This window comes from Colius striatus, chromosome 11 (genome assembly GCF_028858725.1).
Source record: "Colius striatus isolate bColStr4 chromosome 11, bColStr4.1.hap1, whole genome shotgun sequence".
NCBI lineage: Eukaryota > Metazoa > Chordata > Aves > Coliiformes > Coliidae > Colius > Colius striatus.
The window spans coordinates 27,900,868-27,923,009 of NC_084769.1; the positions used below are offsets into that span (position 1 = coordinate 27,900,868).

General features: G+C 37.9%; 1 protein-coding gene across 8 annotated transcripts in view; it reads left to right on the forward strand.

Moving 5' to 3' along the window:
* The window catches only part of ABI2 (abl interactor 2), a 75,311-nt gene that overhangs the window by 47,082 nt on the left and 6,087 nt on the right, over positions 1-22,142 (forward strand). For 3 of the 8 annotated variants that reach the window (XM_062005075.1, XM_062005079.1, XM_062005080.1), the window contains 6 exons: positions 6,919-7,016; positions 7,784-7,930; positions 8,951-9,075; positions 12,949-13,107; positions 16,970-17,056; positions 17,373-17,546. In XM_062005075.1, coding sequence (XP_061861059.1) covers positions 6,919-7,016; positions 7,784-7,930; positions 8,951-9,075; positions 12,949-13,107; positions 16,970-17,056; positions 17,373-17,546 — 790 coding nt within the window. The remainder of the gene's footprint in view (positions 1-6,918; positions 7,017-7,783; positions 7,931-8,950; positions 9,076-12,948; positions 13,108-16,969; positions 17,057-17,372; positions 17,547-22,142) is intronic. The other 5 variants (XM_062005083.1, XM_062005078.1, XM_062005077.1 and 2 more) reach the window with 3 other exon arrangements.

A 22,142-nucleotide genomic window follows, 5' to 3' on the forward strand; every position in this document is an offset into this window, starting at 1 on the left:
CACCTGCTCTCCCTCCTGCATATAAAACCTTCTGTTGAATGATTTCATTGCAGATACAAATTTTGTGGTAGAAATTGATATATTTGTTTATGGAAGCTAACACAGTTAATTTTAAAAGTTTTATGGCAAAATATTGACTGCCTTCAGCTCATTTACAAGGGAGGAATGTGCTAACCTTTTGGAGACAAAAAGATACAGCGAAGAGATAGCAGATGAATATGAGCCTCCCCCTGTGTAATATTCTTTTTATCCTATATACGGTATAAGTTATGATTTGATTGAGATCCATGTTTCAGTGTGAGATTGCTCAGATAATGAGCTCCAAAGGTGTGTAACAAATTCAAATCTGTATATTATTTTTTAAAGTTGCAGTATCCTTATTTTTTCCAGAAATTGATAGCACTATTTAAATACTGAGAGGCATTTATATACAGAAATTTTCACTAATTTGGTAATTGTGTAAAATATTTAATAACCCTTAACAAGCTAAGTGATTTTAGTTGAATATTAAATGACTAGTACATCAAAGAACTCATATTGAAGTATGTCAAATTCTTAAAAATCTTCAAGAAGTTTAAGTGTTACTAACTGTAGGCCTTGCAGAAGTCACAGTAAAAATAAAATCATAAAATCAATTAGACAAGCAAGTAAATGAAGTTACATGATACTATGTTGGAGTTCATAACACATTAACTAAGAGATAGGTTGTAGCCTTTATTGAGTGTTGTGGAATCATCATCCTCCTGAAGTGGAACTGGTTTGGGGAACAGGCAATTAAAGTTTTTAGCAGCAGCCACCATAGTTTTAAAGAGGAAACTCTGTTTTAGAACATAGAATACAAGTATGTAGCATGAGTATATTAATGAAATAAAGTTCCAAGTTGATGTGAAATATTTTTTCGTGACTAAGTATTTTCCATGACTGAAAAAGACTGAAAGTCCTGCACGTTCCTGAACAGCTAACCTGTAAAGCCAGGTATATTGCTGTAGATATTCTAATGATGACCCTATGGAATTGGTCTGATGGTACTTTTGTTAAGGAGTTAAAGCATACGTAGCACATCTGATCACAATGGAAAATGTTTAATAAATGAGAGATTTCTCACATGTCATTTGAAAATTATTTTTACATACGTGTATGAGGGTACAATATTTCAAGTGCTAAAATGCTTTTTATTTGAGAATTGAAAAAAATATATCTTCCTGCACTCTCTCTGTCCGTGCACAAAAAATGGATACTTCTCATGTGGAATATGCCTTATTCTGGGCACAGTTCAGATAGGAAAATGGTTTTCTCAGTGATCTTTAAAAAAAACAATTTGCAAACATTTTTGTTGTTGCTCTCTGCAGTTGCAGTTAGAAAGAAGTAATGGCTGTTTTAAAAAAAAAAATTAAAATCGTATCATAGATTATTTGAAAGCTACCATATCTGTGCATCAACTGCAGTGGTGAGAAGAGTCTCTTCAGCTATTCAAAGAAAACTGATTTTTCTTTCCATCTACAAGTTCAGAATTAAAATAACATTTTTTTGTTATTACATCAGTTACAATATTTCTTTGTTTTTACTAGAGTGAACCTCATCCGAAATTTGATTTGGGAAATCACAATATGTCAATCAGCTTCTCATTGCAAAAAATGAGGGTTTAAAAAAAATGAAAAAAGGTAAAAAGTAATGCATCAATTATTCTTTAATTCTCACTGTAGTCACTGTGCCTCAGCTTGAAAGCAGAAAACTAAAAGGCAGCTACTAACCAATTATTATTTCTGTGCAAATAATAATTTTACTTCACTTCCGAGAGATTGGATATGGAGTGTTTAATTTGCATTTCTTTTTCATGTCTGCAAAGAAACCTCAGCTAACAGTTAACAATATTAAAGTGACTAACCATAGTAGGGTTATCTGTACTTCTGTCTAGGGTAGCTTAAACTTAAAACACATTTTAAAGCAAATTCAAATTACAAGTCAGAGGAGTAGCTGTAGCATCTCCTGTCAGTAAATCAATTGAAAATTATGTTGTTTATGCCTTCTTGTATATACCAGACTTGGTTCTTCAATTATCTTATGTATGTGGGTGTTGTAAAAACAACTCACTTCCCGAATCTTGTACTTTGCCAAGGTCATTTTCCAAGATAGCATTGAAATTTAGGCATTTCACTTCTAATCAACTGTTGGTTAATCAACTAGCAAATGTATGGTTTAATTAGACATGCAGAGTAAGTATTTGAGTGGCAGAGAACAGCCTGGAAAGGAATTTACTTTGAGGTAGCAGATGATGGGCCAAAAATCTATTGTTCTTCTCTGTGGCATTAATAAGATGGAGCAAGGTATGGGAAGGTAGTTTTCATTCACTCTTAGTGTTTGTTTTACTTGAGTCAAGTATAAAATTGCTCCAGAAGGTTGGGTAGCTGCTTGAAGTTTCTGAATATAATCAATGGAACATCACTGATGGGACACTTTTTCCTGTGAGATTTTGGGGAAAAAAAGGGATTCCTTTGATGTCCTGAAAGTTCTAGAAAATCTAATAAACCGCTGCTTAAAAATTTATGGACTGAATTCAACTTTGACTTCAGAATGTAGTTCCTCCTAATGTTTGATTGTGTGGAATATCTGGTGTTAAGGATTTTTAGAAAAAACTACAAAGCGTTTTGTTTTGGTAATTGAACTGACAATGAGATGTTCTTCAGAAGAGTAAAAATGTGGATTGAAATCTTAGTTACAGATAAGTGCCTTACATACACAGTCCATTGGTGCAAGTAAGTTTTGCATATCTGGTGATCAGCTTTTATATCTGACCAGCTATATATTTCTCCACTTCGTGTTCAGTGAATTTTGTTGCTCATGAAAGCATTCCCAAGAATGGAATTGAATGAACTGCAGGATTTCTCAGTTTTAACCACTTCATTTCACTACAAATGTCTTATACAGTGTAGTGCTGAAGAAGCTCAGTCTGTTAAATGTTTATTAAAATATGACTATGAAGAAAACTGTCATATGTAGGACCACAAGAAGGTAATTTAATCCCTGTGATCTCTTGAAAACTAGTTGTTAAATAATAGAAATTGGACAAATAAGTCCTTAATTATTTAAAAAAAAAACCTTACCATTTTCCAAGGGCTCTAGTCAGTCCCATATTGTGTCTTGAAGACATTAGATGTTTCCTTTCCAAGTCTGACACTAGTTCAGTGTAGAAAATACTGGAAGAAGTACTATGGCACCCTTGGTAAACAGAATGATTCATAGTGGTCCTCTACAGTTTGTTTTAGGGCTGTTACTGTGGAGCTGGATCTCAGAGCATCCTGCAGGATGTGTTACTTGCTGAAATGCTACTTATTTTAAGTTTTTTATGCATATTCTTCAAATTGCAGCTCCAGTGCTGACAGAGTTACAGCTTTGGTAGAAGACATTTTGTTCTATAGTGCAGGTGCTTGCTAATTTGCATATAAAAAGCTTCTACAGGATATCCACTGGAAAAAAAAGAAGAGCTTATCCAAGTTCTCCCTAGAATTATTTGATGTTCCTCCATGTAATTTCAGTTTGTAATGTTTTCTACTTTTTTGCTTGCATGGGAAGAGGCAAAAACAGAGTTGGAAAAATCACTGCATGCATTCTGCATTGACTCCATGCAGTAGTTGTCAGTTCACAGAGTTGTCTTCCAGCCTGTAGAACAGTCATCTCGGATTTTTCCTGAGCTTTCTGCACAAGTCATTATTGCTTCTCCTAATCTTTTTCTTTTTTTTTTTTTACTCACAGTGGTTATCAGTTTTGGCAGTTTTGAGCAAAGATGGAGATCTTCTATGTTTCTGGTTGCAGTCTCTGTTTTGCCACGTAGTTGCCTAAAAGAATTTGCAAACTCCTAAATACAAGCCAACCACAGATCTGTGCAGTCCTGCAGTCACATAAACCACTAACAGGCAGATGCATTCCTCTGCTTTTACCCTCTAATCAAACCAGTTGTATCTGGGGAGTTCCAGATGTACTGAGATAGGGAAAATGTAGTCAGAAATACCACAGCTTTTGGCAAACTACAGCTTGCTGCAGAAAACAGATTTTTGAAACGTGGTCATATCTGCATTTGCTGTCTTGAGTTCTGGTGGATTTAGAAGTTTGAGAGAGATGTGTGGATGAGGATTTGTATATGGAAACTATCTTTACAACCGTATGTGCAAAATGGAAAGGCAATAAAGTTTTGCAAGAGGGAGGCATTAAAACGCTAAAGGAAAAAAAACCTATTTTTTTTTCCCCCTCTCCTAGTAGAAGTTACCATAGAAGGGGACAGTTGGAAATGTTAACGTGTTTGTTTTTCAACTAAAGTTGCAACTTGCATAGTTTTTACATTTTCTTTTTTTTTCTTTTTCTTTCCTCAAGGCAATCTGTAACCTTTTCTCTTATCTTGCATGATATTATTTCCACAGATCTGTCTCTTTGACCAGAACTGTTGGAACGATTTTATGTACTTCATTTCTCTTCTGTGATTATTTAGCCATTAGTCTGATGGTGTCAATTTACTTAACAGTAGCTGATCTTGAAGCCATCAATCCTATCAGATTTGAAGGTAGCCCTGTAAACTTTAATTACTTACTCTTTCAACATTTCAATGTTGAAAAGTAATTTCAAAGTCCCTGAAATTACATTTAGTGTCAGTACAGTTCCACACCTTTCAGTTTAGTCTTTCCTTAGGACAGCTTCTTTGTAATTGAACTAAGTTTCTTGCCTAAAACAAGGATCATTTTTTCTTTGGCTGTATTTTCTAAAGCTTTCTTGCCATCCTATGTCAAGGAATTGTTAATAAATCATATTAACATTCACAATGTTAATGAAGTAGCTAGCAGTCACTGGACTGGCAAGTATATATTAATCAGGCAACTATAACTTCCCCATCTTACTGTAGACAGTGTGATGTCACTACATCCTCCACCTCTACTGTCTTTCTGTTTGTGTAGCTGTAGCCCAGTGGAAGCATAAAACTTGATTTATTTTTTTCTCTTCAATGATTGTACACAAATGAGAAGATTGTTTATGGTTAAATGTTTGGAATTTTATATTAACTGTGGAGTGATATCTAGTGATTACATCATCTGATCAGAATCAATAGTGTAGCCAGTTAAAGCACTTAAGTGGTCTATTCAGGGGAGCACAGTTGGGTCTAAGTTTACTGTCATCTAAAGACATCCCCTAGGCTTAATATGCTGTTTGAAATCCAGCAAGTAACAATGACTGTTTAATTAAGATGTGTGGATCTGTGTGTGTGTGTGTGTGTTTGTGTTTATTTTGGACAACTCTGATAGGTAAGTGGGTGTAACAGGTATTTTTAATGAAAGAGGAAATACAAGGGGTGCTGCAACTTTAAAAAAAAAACCCAGATTTTCTTCTTAATGTTCCGTGTATAGAATAAAATAGACTTCATTTTACACTTTGCCTCTTCCCTTCAAGTAGTTGTAGTCCAGTGCTTACCTCATCCCTCTCTTGAATTAACTTTAGATTTCTTGGTGCTTAGAGTTGGCTTAAAGGACTTTGTTATACTAAGCAAAAGAATTTTGTCTTAAATTGACATTACAGAGTACTCTTGCACAACTAAATCCAAACATCTGGTTTTGAACCTGACAAAAAACCCCTTCCAATTCTTGCTTTTGTTTTCCTCCCAGCAAATTAAAAATGTGTTAGCACTGGGATTATTTAGAGACAAGGAATCAAGTTTCAGTGGATTAGCATGCTGAATTTCTTACTCTTCACCTTGTTCTCAAAATTTATCAGTTCACAAATGTTAATACTTCCAGGGTTTTATGCAAGTTAAAGTTAAATTTTAAAATACTATTTTGCCTTTAACAATGTTTGCAAATATTCTCAATGCCTTGATCATTTTTATATGGGAGTTGAGGGCAGTAGACAAGACTTAACATTTTGGAAATAAGAAACACAGTGAAGTATAGCTTGACAGAAAAAACAGAAGGGATGTAAGCATAGTTATATAGGTTTATTGAATAACTCTGAGTCTAAGCAATAGTTGGAGCATTCATTAGTCAAAGCTATTTAACAGAGACTTGTAAGAAGACCATCTACTGATTTGTGTAAGGGCCCATGCATTGAGAGAATTATGCTTGATGGGCACTGTACAGAAAAGCAAAATGCCACATGAGTAACATTGTTTATGATTCCTAGATTAATCAGTCAGTCAAGAATGCAAATGAGTTTTTTTAAAGTCGACAGACTAAATTATTTTATATAAAAGTTACTTCATTGGTATGTTAACCTGAAAGAAGAGGAGGGGACAGCTGCAGTTACGTCACATCACTGCTAAGTATTTTTCTTCCCATCTATTTGCTTAGAGATTAAATTGCTACAGATTTGGTGAGGGGAAAAAAGTACATATTTCTATTTTTCTCCATTTAGGTTTCTTTCTGTATTTACATGCACATAATATTATCTTTAAAAATGTTTATATTGTACCATGAAAACAGTAATGGATCATATTTGGTGATTACACTGACTTCTCCATATTTGTATGAATTACATTAAATTGTGACCTATTAGATAAACCTTAGTATTTTTAAAGTGCATTCAAAAATACTTTTGCAAATTTACCATTCTGTAGTGCAACCTGAGATAACTGCCTTTATCTCAAAAGATGACTGAGAGATTTAACCAAGTTATATACTGTCCGTGATTTAATTTTTAAGTGATAGCCTAAAGGCAAATTCACGTTATACAGATTTTTAAAAACCTTATCTAATAAAAAGTCCTTTGAGCACAACTCTTGACTTCTACCAGAGTGGAAATTGCATATAAAATGCATGGTGTCTCAACTATTTCTTTGTTTAAACCTTCCCTTACTTCGAATTAATTGCCAAAGGCATCTCAGTGTCTTTCCCACTAGAAGCAGAGTTTAGTGAAGGCCATTTTTCTCCCCGTTCTTTCCTGCAGGTCAGCACACAGAACATGAAGATGGGTGGGCTGCCTCGAACAACACCACCCACCCAGAAGCCACCAAGTCCACCAATGTCAGGAAAAGGAACTATTGGGTAAGTGTAGTTACCAAATGTGTAAATTACTATGGTCTGTGGTGGAAAAAAATTGAAGAGTCTTTCTGTAGTGTGGATTTAGTGATGGGAGAGCATTAGTTTTTCGTTTAATCATTCACAGAGGTCAAGAGGTGTTCTATCTGCACCTTATTATACTGATCATGTGTTCTGTCTCTTAGCATGTTTCTGCCAGAAGACAATGGGCATCATCAGCCTTTCCCAAGAGGAATTTTTTTATCATTACAGAACACTTACAACCACATGCTGTAGAGTAAAAAGTCATTAACTGTCTGACTTTGACAGGTGGAGCTGAACAACTTGAAAATTAGCATGTGACACTGTTCATTAATGACTTGCTCTGTGTGTAACAAAAGCACCTTCCTGTTAAGTCTATAAATTTGCCTTTGACCATAGGGAAATGTGTTGTAACTGGGATGAATGCTGTTTGTTGGTATGTGATTGCCTATATACATACAGACCGTGGTGCTCATTTAAAAAAACCAAGAAGATAGGGATTACTTCACAAACATGAGTGGGATGTGCAACATGGAGTTTATTAATAGGCAGAGTGAAGTACATGAAGAGCACCCTTAAAATTGTTTTTTCTCATCCCATGAAGCAGGTACTGTAACCTTGGAGAAAACCGTATTTTTTTTAGCTCTCGTTACTGATGAGTATGTACCTAACTATCTTTTATTGAATTAAAAATGTTTGGTTTTCTCTGTATTATCTTACTTTGCTTCTGAAACACGCTTGTCTTTGTGTAGGCGTCACTCTCCCTATCGCACGCTGGAGCCGGTGCGGCCCCCGGTGGTACCAAACGACTACGTGCCTAGCCCAACACGCAATATGGCTCCCTCGCAGCAGAGCCCCGTGAGAACAGCGTCAGTCAATCAGAGGAATCGCACATACAGGTATTCAGGGCAATCCTCTACAGAGTGTGCTTAATACTGTATAAGCATAGGGACAAAAAATACTATGAGAAATACCAAATCCATCTGCATCTCTACAGTGAAGCTTATTAATTCATTATCTGAACTGGGAATGTTATTAGGCATGATGAGAAAGCACTCTAGTAAAACCAGAATGGTGAATCATGTTAAGATTCTTGATTTCATCCTCTAGTCCTGTCACTTAGTTATACTGTTCTTAATGAATTACTATAATTGTGAAGTCTTCCAAGTAGGTAGGTTGTGGTGGTATTTTATGAAAAGCTTACAAAACTGGGAAAAGACTTTGTATGCAGCATGCCTTTGCATGCTGAAGAGCTGCACAGTTCATGTTTTTGTTTGAACAGTCTTTGATGTTTATAGCTGAAAAAGAGCTTTGTATGTTGAGGCTACCAGTAACTTCAAACACAGAACAAAGCTGAACCATATTATTGAAGGTTCTGCAGATGGCTAGCCTTTTCTCTGGGATAATAAGTGCTTCATGACGTGACAGGTTTAAATACTTCCCTTGAAATCTTTGCTTTGCTTTTCAAACATTCTGAGTGCTTGAGGATGGCTAAACAGATAGGCTTAAAATACAAGAAAATATGACTTTTACTTTGCTGTCTTACATTTTCTAGGTTTCAGTAGTCTTATATGAAAGCATATAAATCAGAGCCTGAACGGTCTATGCATCTTATAAGTTAGAGGAAAAAGGTCTGTATTTGCTCAGTATGGGGTTTAACAGTTTTTGAATGACATGCTTTGGAACACAGTTCTGGAAGTGTTTCATTTTCACCATAAGACTAACTGAAAAACCTGTTGTATTGTAGTCAAAGTGAAGAGTTTTAGGAAAACTAAGCTTTACATGGGTTTATATCATTTTTGTTTCTTTTCTCTTATTCCCTTTTACTTCTCTGAATTGGCAAGGTGCTATATGAGGGATCTCATGTTTCAGCATTCATGGCAGCATATTCATACCCTGGGTATTTTGATTTATTACAGCAGCAGTGGGAGTAGTGGAGGAAGCCACCCGAGTAGTCGGAGCAGCAGTCGAGAGAACAGTGGAAGTGGAAGTGTGGGAGTACCTATTGCCGTTCCCACACCATCTCCTCCCAGTGTCTATCCAGGTAAATGGAAACTTGTTCCTCTTTCCAACTCAGCATTAAAATTTAGCACTTGCAAGTCTCCTAAACCCAAGAGAACTCTGAAAGTTCAATATCCAGAAACATGCAAGCCTTGAAAATTGCTCCCAGTTGATAGTAGGAGTTTGAATCAACTAGTGTTTTTTCTGGGAGTATCTGATATTCTGTAATACTTCTTTTATATGTTTATTTGTTTATCCAAATTTTTTACCTGGCTACCTGCACATCGCTAGGTAGGACACAACATCTTTTTCAGTGGGCTGAGGGAACTTCTCCTGGTCCTTTAAAGCAAATAAATGGTGTTTTGTTGTCTGTTCATGCAGATACATAGAAGCATGTTTTAGGAAAATCAAACAAGAGGCAGGCACAGAGTAAATCCTTAGTACACTAATGCAAGTCTGACTTGTCACAAAAAGACACTTGTTCAATGTTACTACCTCAGTCTTTCTGGAAGTAGAAGTGATTAGTACTCCTTTTTCCTTTATTCGGCCCGTTCAGTAAATAATGTGTAGTTTGTCTGACGTTGCAGTCTGAAATACAGAATGCTTCTGGAACAAAGAACTGGAAATTTCTCTATATTTTCTGAATCATACAAAAGCTAAGGACAGTTGTGCTACAGTCAAAGCATAAATGACACGGCGTAAAGGCATCTTGCAAAAGTAATGGCTTTCAGTGGAAAGTTCTGGGTTGTTCCTGTCAGGCCTGGAAAGAAGTGGACTTGCTTGACCCTCATTTGCTGCCTACATAGGAATGAGTCTTTCTTTAACAGCTCCATTTTTCTCCCATCTTCTTGTGCATTCTAAAATACTGTGCTCTAATAAATAGCTAACACTGGATAGGCAAAGGCTTTCTCTACTCCTTGCTAACATATCTCTCGATTAACTCCACCTCTTCCTCCTCTTTTCATGTAGCCCCCGCTGGCTCGGCTGGCACCTCTCCCCTTCCTGCTACCTCTGCTCCTGCCCCCACTCCTCCTGCTCCTGCCCCCTCTTCCGCTGCCCCAGATGCTGCTGCTGCTGCTGCAGGAGCTCAGCCCCTTGCTGATGGCTTCACCTCTCCAACTCCCCCCGCAGTTTCTTCCACACCTTCTACAGGTGAGTGTCTGTTCCAGCTGACAGGCAGGTCAACCCAGATGTCATCACCATCCAGGGCTTTTCAGAGTCACTTTAGAAGCAGTCATTTTTAAAAATATGACCAGAAAATATTTGCTAATACACCAGTTTAAGGTAATGGTTATAGTAGACAATACAATGTGTGCTAATTTTATAGATAGCAATAATTTCATTTTATAATTGTATTATTTTCACATTTATATAATTACATCATCATTTTATTGTGATTTGGATACTGAGAATCTCATAGAATGATTATGCTGGAGGGTAGTAACCAATGCTGGGACTGATTATTCCCTTTCAGTAATGGAATGTTTAAAAATGCATCTAGCAAAGTATAATTTATATGGCTTGTCTCTTCAGTGCTTTCAAATGACAAGTCTCCTTTCAATGAGCTGATGAAAAGCTGATAATTCTATGAAAAGAGCAATTTTTTTGTGTTCAGTGTCAGGTAAAATACAAGTCTTTATTATGTAGAACAAAACTAAACCTTTTTGATTTAATGTGTGATAGATACTTAGGTGTGTATTGCAACCTGCTTTTTTAATGCTTATGAAATCACCCTACATTTTTCATATTCTCATGTGCTGATGTTGCAGCATATAGTACTTACTAGCCATAACACTCTTTGTATCAGCTTTCGATGAGGCATTACACTTGTGTTGTAAAGATCTGCTTTAGACAGCTAGATTCTTATATAGCTGCCTACATGCTTTGTTATTTTTTTTTGTTACTTTTTGTTTAGTGGAGGCCGATCACAATGGTGTGACTTGGTTTGTCTGTTTATTAGTGTTGATCTCTGTTAGTAAGAATTTCACTGGGTGTCAGAAGCATTCTTGAAGTCATATTTAGCTCAAGGGGCTGTGGCACTCATAAAATTAGAAAATACTTGTGCTAGGAGCTGTGACTATGACTAGAAGCTTCCGAAATGTGATAAATTTGTTATCAGAGGATGGTCCTGATGTCTAAACTACTTTCACGTTTTGAAGGTGAGCTGTGTCATGTAGAGCTTCAATTGATTTTCTGTTGTTGATGCCCTGTCAGTATCCCAGTTCTTAAGCCATATTGCTTCTATGGTTTTGACCATTCCATAAGAGAAATTTCAGGCTACATAGTATTTGTAAGCTCTTTTGTTTCCCTGTGCTATTAGTGAGGTCACTTGCATGGCTTCTCTGAAATAATATTTGAAGAGACTGGATAGTTTACCATATAGGAGGTTGTAATTTTTAATCCTTAAAGGTCTCTTATCCCTGTTTGATCTTTCTTCCCTTCTTTCAAGTGACCACCAATTTCTACCAGTGCATTAAGTAACAGAGAGACAGAAATGTTTTAAGGATGCATTAGGAAAATGTGAAAAAAACCTAAGTATTATGTGGATTGCTTCTTAATTCTCCTTCTTCCTCATCTGTAAAAAGTGCATTTTTTGAGATGTACATACCTGTACAAAGCAGGAGGAATATGAATCTTGAGTTAATACATTTGCTCTTAGAAGCAATGGAGTTTTTTAAAAAATTATACATTCATTTGTTCTGTTTCCCTGTTTACTTCCCTGCATTCATGTCTCAAACCACAGTGACTGTCTCTTCTTACTTTGTTTTCTGACAAACTCTGAAATTTACCTCTAGCGTGGCAGAATAGTTAAGCAGGGTAATAACCCATATGTGTACAAGGAATCTAGATTACTGTGTACTGTTCAGTACATAAGGCAGAGAACTTTGAGCACAGAAGATAGCTTCATGTTCTTGCTTCATTTAATCCTTGCTTAGATTCAGGATCAATTGATCAATTACTTTGATACAGGAAGTATTTTAAATGGAGAGCAAGTTTTAAAGCAATTGTTCCAATTGACAGCTCCCCGAAAGAAAATCTTTGTGTGTGTTTTCATTTATTCCATCCTTCAAGCAGTTTGTAACAGTCTTTTCTCCCCAGATTATTCTCTGCATATTTCCTGAACGCACTGAGATAGGTAATATGGTTTTCAGTTGTAGAAGGCACCAGCTTTGAACCTCGGAAATGATACGCAGTTAGTTTGTACATGTATGTTGCTTAATTGCTGGGCTGTGAAGTGGTATTTTCTTACAGGTGTATAGGTAACTGAAATTACAAAAAAAATATGAGACACTACAAATACATGAAGGACAGGTGTCAGGAGGATGGAGACAGGCTCTTCTCAGTGATGTCCAATGATAGGACAAGGGGCAACGAGTACAAGCTGGAACATAAGAGGTTCCAAAGAAATACAAGGAAGAATTTCTTCAGTGACGGAGCACTGGAACAGGTTGCCCAGATGGACTGTGGAGTCTCCTCCTCTGGGGACGTTCTTTCTGGATGAGTTCCTGTGTGACCTACTCTCGGTGGCCTGCTCTGGCAGGAGGGTTGGACTTGGATGATCTTTCGAGGTCCCTTCCAACCTTTCAGATTCTGTGGTTCTGTAATTGTATGAGTTGGATGACGGGGAATTATTTTTTTTTCATTGTGAGGCTTTGTAGCTGAGACACCTTTGTATTTTCATACTGACTTTTGCGAGCAATGCTGAGTACAGGTGGTTGGGAGAGTCGATATTTGTGTTGCTGTTCAGGCATCCAGTGTCCTGCCAGTTTGACAACTGACCTGGCTGTCTGCTCCTAGGATTCAGATTGTCATAAAAAACAAAAAAAAACCCCTTTCCAAGCCTTTGAATCTTAAAGGCAGGTATGAAAAGACAGGTATCATTCTCTTTCCTAATGCCTTTCTCTTTCTAACCTAGGTCACCCAGTTCAGTTCTACAGCATGAACAGGCCTGCATCTCGACACACGCCCCCAACAATAGGGGGATCTCTGCCATATCGGCGCCCTCCTTCGATCACATCACAGACAAGCCTTCAGAGCCAGATGAACGGAGGACCATTTTATAACCAGAACCCAGGTAAGAACGACTTTCTGCTCTGTTGATTCAACACAGTGGTGTAACCTTCAGATATCTGTAATCTTACGTTCTGTTTCCTTTGCAGATCTTGCAGGTAGTCTCAGGTTACTTCCAGGATGTTGCTGGTAGCCATGCCAAAGCTGCAGTCCAAGTACAGAGTGTTCATCTTCCATTATGGCAAGCAGCTGAAAATTATTTGGCAACAAAGCCAGTATTAATTACTTTTGATCTCTCAGTCCCTATTAGACAAGATTTAGTCCTCTACTACAGAAGACGTTATGTATCCACTTTGATGCGGGATGAGTATTGGATTTTGCACTACAACACTTATTCTTCATTAATCAATCTTTATCTTGTATGCTTTTTCCTTCTGATTAACAGACAGTTCAAGAACCCTTGTTTTAGAACGGTAAGCATTAGACACCCTAGAGACATCAGTGGTGTTAGATGTGGGATGCAAGGAGATGATGTAATCTGTGAAGTCCCCAGGTGATGCTATCTTAATGGGTGACCTGTCTTAAACAGCAAGATGAGATATTAGCAAGGAGCAGTGTGTCCTGTGTGTCAGGCGGGGTGCAGTAGTTTTTTGCCTAAGGAATTCTTTTGCCTGTACTTTTCCCTGTGTTATGTACATGTTCAAGACAGAAGGGGAACAGTCAGGAGGGAAAGGGTAAGAACAATAAAAGAAACGCTTCAGGATTACCTGCAGTAAAGAGAATTTTCAGTATATCCAGAGAGTTTCTAATGATTGCTGTGCATTTCTGCTTTAGCAAAAGGATAATTCTCTGCAAGTCACCGTTGCTTTGTTGATGGATAGTCACAGAAGATGCCAAATAGACTTTAAATAAGTTACATAACCAGATTCAATCTGTGTACCCAAAAAGAAGATAATGCTCATGGTGATCAGTCACTTGAGCTGTAAATCACAAAATACTTCAATTATACTGGTATGCTTGATACAACATAAATAAGCAGTTATAGTAATACAGAATTTACTAGCTTTACTGTTACACTAAATGAAGTTTTTTTGCTCTGTACTTTTAAAGGAGAGGATGCTCAATCATGCATAGTTTATGAAGACCTGAGAGACTATTGAGTCTGTAAGGAGCAGGGTTCGTAGTGACAAGACAGGGACCACCATTGTTTTTCATCATTCCTGAAGAGAGAGAGAAAATGCAAACTTAAGAAGTAAAAATGAGACCTTGCAAGAGGCAGAGGAATGTGCCAACTATGGCTTGTTCTTTGCAGACTGTTTGGCCACAAAGCAGTACTGTTTTTTCCACTCCGATTTTTTTAGTTTGTTGGCATGGTTTATTCACTTCATAGGAGGATGAAAGGTACTTACCTTGCCCCGTTCTTTTGAATGCCACTTCTAAGAGAATATAATTTCTCTAATTCATGGCGAGACCTTTTAAACAACTGAGAAGAAAATATGAAGAAATGTAGACCCTACATGGCTTCAGCAAATATCTGTGCCAAAGTCACTCTTGCCAGCCATACCACCTAACAAATGTTTTAACTTTGCAGCCTTAGATAGCAGTATCTAAGCAGAGTAGAGCTAAGCACAGGCTAAAAACCCTGTGTGAGAAACTAGGCGAGTATTGAGATGGTGATCTGCACTGCATGCTGCTTGCATAACTGATTTCTTTCCAGGCTGAAGCAATCTAGTGTAAGGTACTCTTGAGCATTTCTGAATTTATAGCAGTTGTGTAGATGAATTCTTCATTTAACAATCGTCTATATGGAAGGAGTCTGGGAGGGAACGTTTTAAGCTGGTTCATCTCATATTTTGAGACAGCAGATGTACAGGAAAGTTCTCCTGATGCACTTTATAAACAAAGTTATTATTAATAAAATGTTTATTGTATTGGCAGCTAAAGGTCAAAACTACCTTAGACTCATATGTCATATAGAGAAAATATAGTATGATAGGCCCTGTACTGCACACAGGCCCTGCACTGAAACAGAAACCAAATGGTTATGATAAACATGGAATGATGTCAGCTAGTGTTAGCATCACCATTTTCATTAAACTACACAACCCCAACTAAACTAAGGGGTTCTTTTGGATTTGCTTGGAGTGCTTGTGTAGAGTGATTTATTTTTCTACATGGAGAGCACATTATTTCTTTCAAAGAAATATATACAGCACGTGAATAAAGTATACTGAAGGGACCTAGGAAGATGCAGCTAGTATCATATGATAGATAGGAGTTATACTAATCTGTATGACATTGAATAGAGGAAACATTTTGCAACTGGACATCTTTATAGCATATATAGTTAAAAAGGCAAGGACTTACAGTTGCACAGGAGTGCTGAATTCATGACTACTACAGCATTTCAGTAGGACTTCAATTCCCTTTTCCTGCATTGAAAAAATGCAAGACCAAATCTTTTTCCAGCTACTGTGGTTGCACTTGAAGGAATAAACACTCCTAGAAGTCACGTCAGTCAAGTCAAAGAAGCTGTAATTAGAAATGTATTTCATTTTTTCTTGAGAAATATCAATTAAAGGGTGAGATAATGGAGCTTGCTTTATACAGAGGTATAAAGATATTTTTGCAACAAAAAGGATGGTTGCTTCGTTGTTTGGGATATGTGGTTCTGAAAGGAATGTGAATGTGAGTGGCAGAAGAAATTCAAAGCACTTCAGATAATAGGTACTGAAATAAGCAAACAAGAAATTTAGAGACCTCAATTTTAAATGCCTTGAAGTTCTTTTCATTAGCTATGATGATGTGAATTAATACTGAAAAATACTACATCATATACGACAGTTTGCTTACCGGCTCTGAAATTAGTCTGAGATGTATTTAGTTCCGTTCTGCCAGCTAAATAAATGCACTGATAAAGGGAGTGTAGACCCTTATTCTTTTGGAATTGACTAAATGTTCTTGTATGCCACTACTAACAAGACAATTACCTAGTTGTGCTTTTTCTGAGGTGTGCTTTCTGAAAAATGTTTGTGGAACTTGCACGAGTATTACTGCATTACTTTTTGAAGTGATGCTAAAACTAGATTAAACCAGTTAACTATTTTTTTTTAATCTTTCATTCCTGGCCTAAACCACAGTTCAGTGTTATAACATTTGCAACTGCTGGAGATTCACTTTGAATATGAATTCACGTGTATTGTACAAAGACAGAACTTCTGGTACCAGTAAAAGGGGCTGTTCAGAGTTCACTGCAGTGTTCTGTGAGATCAGGTGGAAGGAAATGAGGCATCACATCTGGATCAGACCCTGTCATTTGGCAGCAGCACTGCAAACTTTGCTCTGCCGGTGAGCTGAAGAGCCCCATATCTTCCATATATGCTCAAAGGCATCTTTTCTTGGTTGGCCCAAAATCACGGCCTCATGGCATTTTACTTGATTTTTTTGCCTATGTTTTGGAGAAAGCTACTTGTGTATCCATTTTCGTTACTAAGGATTTGTGGATGCTGCTATAGAAGGTGCCTTTATAAATATCAGTTTGATCTGGAAGGTGGAAGATTATAGGGAGAAAATCTTCTTGATATGTTTGTTATTTAAGTCTCTTCATGAAGTGCTTTATCTCCGTAGTAATAAACTTCAACTTAAGAGAAGCTCGTAGTCAGATCAGGAAAATACTTCAGTGTGGATTCTTAATCTTATGAAAGAGAGTTGGATTAGAAATGTTAAAGATAGAGAAACTTCATCAAAGGATTAGGAATATGGTAAAATCACCTGAGGCTTTTTTTTTTTTTGAACTTTTTATCTTTTTTTTATCAGCTTCTGAGCAGATCGCTGCCCTGTCTGAGTGGTGATGATGTCTACTTTCCTGTTTGCTGCTTCATTGTGTTTCTAACAGAATGCTTCTCTCTTTTTAATTTCTGTGGCAGCATCCCTTGCTCCTCCTCCCCCCTCCATCCTACAGGTAACTCCACAGTTACCGCTAATGGGATTTGTGGCCAGAGTTCAAGAAAACAGTAAGTTTGCTGCTTCCTTGTGCTATATTACTGGATGTGGCTTTTGTTTTGAATGGATGAAAGATTTGTCTATATAGCTGGAATTCTGCCTTCTCTGCTGCCTCTGCAAGTTTGTCTGAAATTGTGAAGGGAGGGAAGATGAAATAATTTTATTGGAGGAACCTGATCCTTCCTTCTCTGAATTTTATTGTCTCTAGTGTATTTCCAGAAGTTCCAACTATGGGCCCAGTGCAACTAATTGGAATAGACAGTATCCTTCAACCTCCTATCAAGAGTTCTAGAGACATTTTCATGGTTATGCTATTGCTTCTTTCAGTTTCAGATACTCCTCCCCCGCCACCGCCTGTGGATGAGACGGTGTTTGATGAATCTCCACCTCCACCTCCACCTCCAGAGGATTATGAGGAGGAGGAAGCAGCTGTGGTGGAGTACAGTGATCCTTATGCTGAGGAGGACCCTCCTTGGGCACCAAGGACCTACTTAGAAAAGGGTAGGTTTAGAGCTAGTAGGGACGGTAAGGTTCTGTTTGTTAACGTTTTGTGTAATCTCCTGTCACCCTGCTTTGGACATGGAGTCTGCCTGGACTGCTTTGTAGCCAGTATTTGGTGTTGTGGTTAAAAGTGCTCCTCCAAATGGCAACTTAAAAGAATAAAAGTTGAGTTAATCTTCTGGGCCTGACTTTCACCCCTTTCTCCACAAAGGGAAGGTAACGATTAGCTGGCTAATTACATTTTTATAAAAATACTCTGTAATCTATTTAAGACTCACCTTTCAGTAGTCTGTTTAATCCTAATGATCAAACTCACATGAGGTAAAAAATGGTGCTGCAGTTGCACTTGAACTTGGAACATACATGTGCAACTGGAGAAGTGCCACAACATGTCTTTGGGGCTCTGGAAGCTGCAATATCACATCAGTGTGAGGCCATGCTAAGCTAAAAAACACTAGACCTTTGCAGGACTGACTAACTGAGGCATTGCTGCATGGCTGCATCTTCTGAAGCAGCCCTCCATTCTGAAGCGGGTGTGCGAAAACATGCTGGAGTAAAACTAAAGCTAAAAGAAACAGTAGATAAAGAGCTTAGAGGTGCTTGAATGTGAGAAAATCTACTGCTTGGTGTTCTCCTGTGAAACAAGCTCATGTACTTCTTAGTAAAAGGGTGATCTAAAACCTAATGCTGCAAAGCAACAAGGCATCTCAGCTGAATGACTGTTAGACATGTCAGTCTGCATCAGGGAAAAAATGCAAGAATGCCACAAAGATAAACCCAGTGCAGAACTTGAGAGGTGGGCAAAAAGGAAAAAAAAAAAGTGAAGAAGGCACTTTCTGCCAACTCCAGCCCAAAGAAAATATTACTGTTCCAGAGGGAGATGGGGGAGTATGTGGGAGTTCTTTTTGTTATTCCCCCACCCTTCATCTAGCTGGTGTATTTAGTGCAAGGAATACCCAGGCTTTGCTGACAAACTGAGACCGTTTTTCAGCCAAAGTAGCTGACTTCCAGGGTGTTTACATGACTTGCTTTATCTCTTGACCTCTCCACATCCGATTGACAGCAAGGGTCACTATTACTCTGTTGATGCACACAAGCTCTTTGTTTGATTAAAGTTGCTTCAACTTACTCTTGTCTGGGAAGCTTATTTCCATGAGGGAGGCCAGGGAAGAAAAGGATTTTATATGCAAAGTACTCTTCCCAGTGTACAGTTCGGTGGATGTTCCTGATTGTGGCTATTAGTTACCTGGCTTCACAAAATCAGGTTTTGGAGGGGGCTGGGCTTCCTGATGTTGCATTTCTTCCTCGGGAAGAGGGTGGCAAATCTCTTCAGTTTGGGACCAGTGCTTACTGGTCATTTCAGCAAAAAACTGAGTGTGCTATACTACTTAATGAACTCCCCCCTTTTCCAGGCATAAGACATTCTTTAGCCTAATTCTACATTCATGGCGCTGTCTATGTTACATTTCTATTATTCCTGTCACCTGGCTCTCACCAAATCCTCAGTGACATTTCAGTTAGAAGCAAAATGCGCGTTGCCTGTGTCTCAAATTGATGGGTGTGTTTGTAGGCAAGAGAAGACACAAAATCATGTGGCCTGGGAAAGAAACTTTCCATTTAAACAAAGAATCACATTTGAATTGTAGCATATATTTGCAATCTGCTTTTCAATGAGGTTGTGAACTGAAATAATGTATGTAGGTGCACATATGTACAGATCTGTCCCACTTCAGCAGCCAGCCCAGGCACTTGGAGTTTGATATTTACAGGGAAAGTCACATGGGACAACAAAACTGTAATGGAAGTCTTTAATGAAAAGCTGGAGAAAGTCTGGCTTTTAGTCAGGACATCTTTTGTGCAGGAAAGCAAAAGTATAGGAAACCAAACATTCTCTGGTACTGATGCAGAGTCCCCTGTGAAGACATAACTTTGATCTGTATTTTGAAAACTAGATAACTAAAACATCTGAAAGATTGGTCCGTTCTTAGAAACACTCAGTAATAAAAACTTACAATGTATGAAAACCTGTTAAATAGCAATTGTAGGAAAGCAGCAAAAATGTAATGTTGAGATGTGTGTGGATTCTGTTGTGGTTGCATGAATAGCTCGACTTACAGTTGGACCATGTCTTGAGATTTGGTTGTTTGGCTGATGTTGAGAGAGAAGTGCTTGGTTGTGATTCTTTTGTAGCAAGCAAGCTTTAAATCTACTGCAAAGCCCCATGCTAAGAGAGGACTTTCATACCCAAAGAACATGTATACTTTTCCTGCTGTGAACTAATAATGCTTCATCATCTGCAAAGTAATTATTTCTATGGCAATGCCTTCATATAAATAGTGTTCTGTATCACATGATTCAAAGAAGACAAAACTGATGGAAGGAAATGGCTCTTCAGACACGGTTACCTCCAACAAGTATAGTACTAGTCCTAGAAACTGTGGTTATCCTTTTGATATGACAGCTCAGTTATTTATGTTCACGTGAAAGCATTTCTGATAGAGTTAGTGAAGATATCCTTTGCAAAAGTGAGAATGTAGAAGCTGGGACATCAGGGAGGTGTCAAATACAGGTGGTTGCTATATGTTGAGATGAGACTGAGTATGATTCTGTTCTGTAAAGGGGTCATGCAATGTGGAAGGTGTATTTAGCATTAGGACATGCTCTAACTTACCTCTAAGGAAGGAAGTGAACAGTAGGTCCGTTTTGCACAGATGGAGAAACATCTGCAAGTCAGATGACCAGAAATTAGTATCTAGGAGGAAAAATTCCCATCATACCACGTAAAGTGTATGGTCACCACTGTTAGATTTCAGCAGGATAGTCAATTCTGGCCTGCACATCTGTGTTCAGTTTGATGTAATGGAGTTCAGCCAAACTCTGTGTAATTGGTGAAGAACCAAAGATCACTGATTGGAAGAATATCAACCTAGATCAGTAATTCTGTTTTCGTGTCTGCGTTGAAACGTGTTCAGATGAAACTAGCAATGGCCCTGGCTCAGTCTCACAGGGAAGGTTGCCACCTCCTGAGCCAGTATTGCTGCTCCCTGCCCTGTCTGGAGCCTTTTTTGCAATACTGGCCTGGGCTCCTGGTAACTTGTGATATGTGACAAGCTCACAACTTGAACTGCTGAGACTATGGACAGAAGGATTAAACAGTTTTTTAGAGAGAGGAGCGTTACCAGTTCAAAAGTAACATGCAGAAGAAAGCAGTGGTGATGCAAAGACAAAACCAGGCTCTTCGCAAACCTGGGGAAGAGCTTCCTACCTGTGATCATGAAGTAACGAATCCATTCAGTATCAGAAGGGACTAGAATACACTCAAAAATGAGAAAGAAAGAAATTGGAAGCTACTGTGATCCTTGGATTATAACAATCCTCAAGAGAAGGAAGAACAAGGAAGAACAATATTTCCTCCTGTGTGCACAAGGACTCTAGGAGGAAATATTTTAATATGAACAGTTATAGAAGACAGTTAAAAAGGAATTTTGAAGGACTTTAATTGAGTGTATCACATGTTCATATAGTGACTGCTGTTTTTCGAGCTAAAAATGTACTCATTTCTCCACTTGTGTTCTGTTTCCTTAGAATGTCAGTTAACTGTGCTAGTGTTAAGTGTAGAGCCAGCAACATGTGTTTTTAAAATATGCTCTGGTCAAATGATACAAATCTCATGTTTGGGAGATTTCTTTTTAAAAAAAGAATACATTTCTGTACATACTCAGATTTCTATGTTTTACTTCAAAATCTCTTCAGGATCCAGGTTTCTCTAGTAAATATTTGTATTGATTTCTTTGCTCCCTCAAAAGGCAATGACCTCTTTCCTTTTGAAAAGATGATGAGTTTAGTAGGACTGTTGGACACTGCTCACAAACACATGCTATTAGCTTTTTCTTTTTGCTTTGGTTCAGAGTATTCTTTCCTTCTAACCTCAGTGCAAGAATTCAGGATCCCTGTCCAACAAACATCTGCTCTGTTTCGATGGCAGCACGGTACATTTCATTGCCGAGTGCTCAAAGCAATGACTGATGGTATTTGTTAAGAGTATTCAGAGTCCAGCATAGCTAATTTTCTCCATGGAACACATGATAGGATCGAGAATGGAAAAACATATCAAGTTGATGTCTGTTTTCTGCCATGTCAGGACAATGCTGTCTTTAATATTTGCCAGTGTTTTGTTCAATTTCCTTGACTTTCTTAACAGCCTTTGTGCCTTCAGTACAATATTCTGCAGCTGTAACAAAAATGTCCTGATACATACAGTAGGTGTATGTTTTGTTTCAGAGAACCACCTTCCTTGCTCTTAAGTGGGATTCACGCACCTTGGCAGTGACTTCTAGCTACTGGGAGTGCACACACGTGTTTTACAGATTTAAATATGGAGGTAGTTCAGGTAGATCTGAAGAGAGCTCTTTATTGCTCCCTCTCTTCCATATTTTCCTCCTGACTGTTAGTTGTGTGGAGATCTGGTTAGTACAAATATCTAATATGTGATGTTGGAGTAGCTCTGAGTGGTCATAGCCATGGGGGAGGTACATCCACTTCCTTTTATCCTTCCACACCAGAAGTTTATCATGTTTATAAACTTTTCCTCTGGTG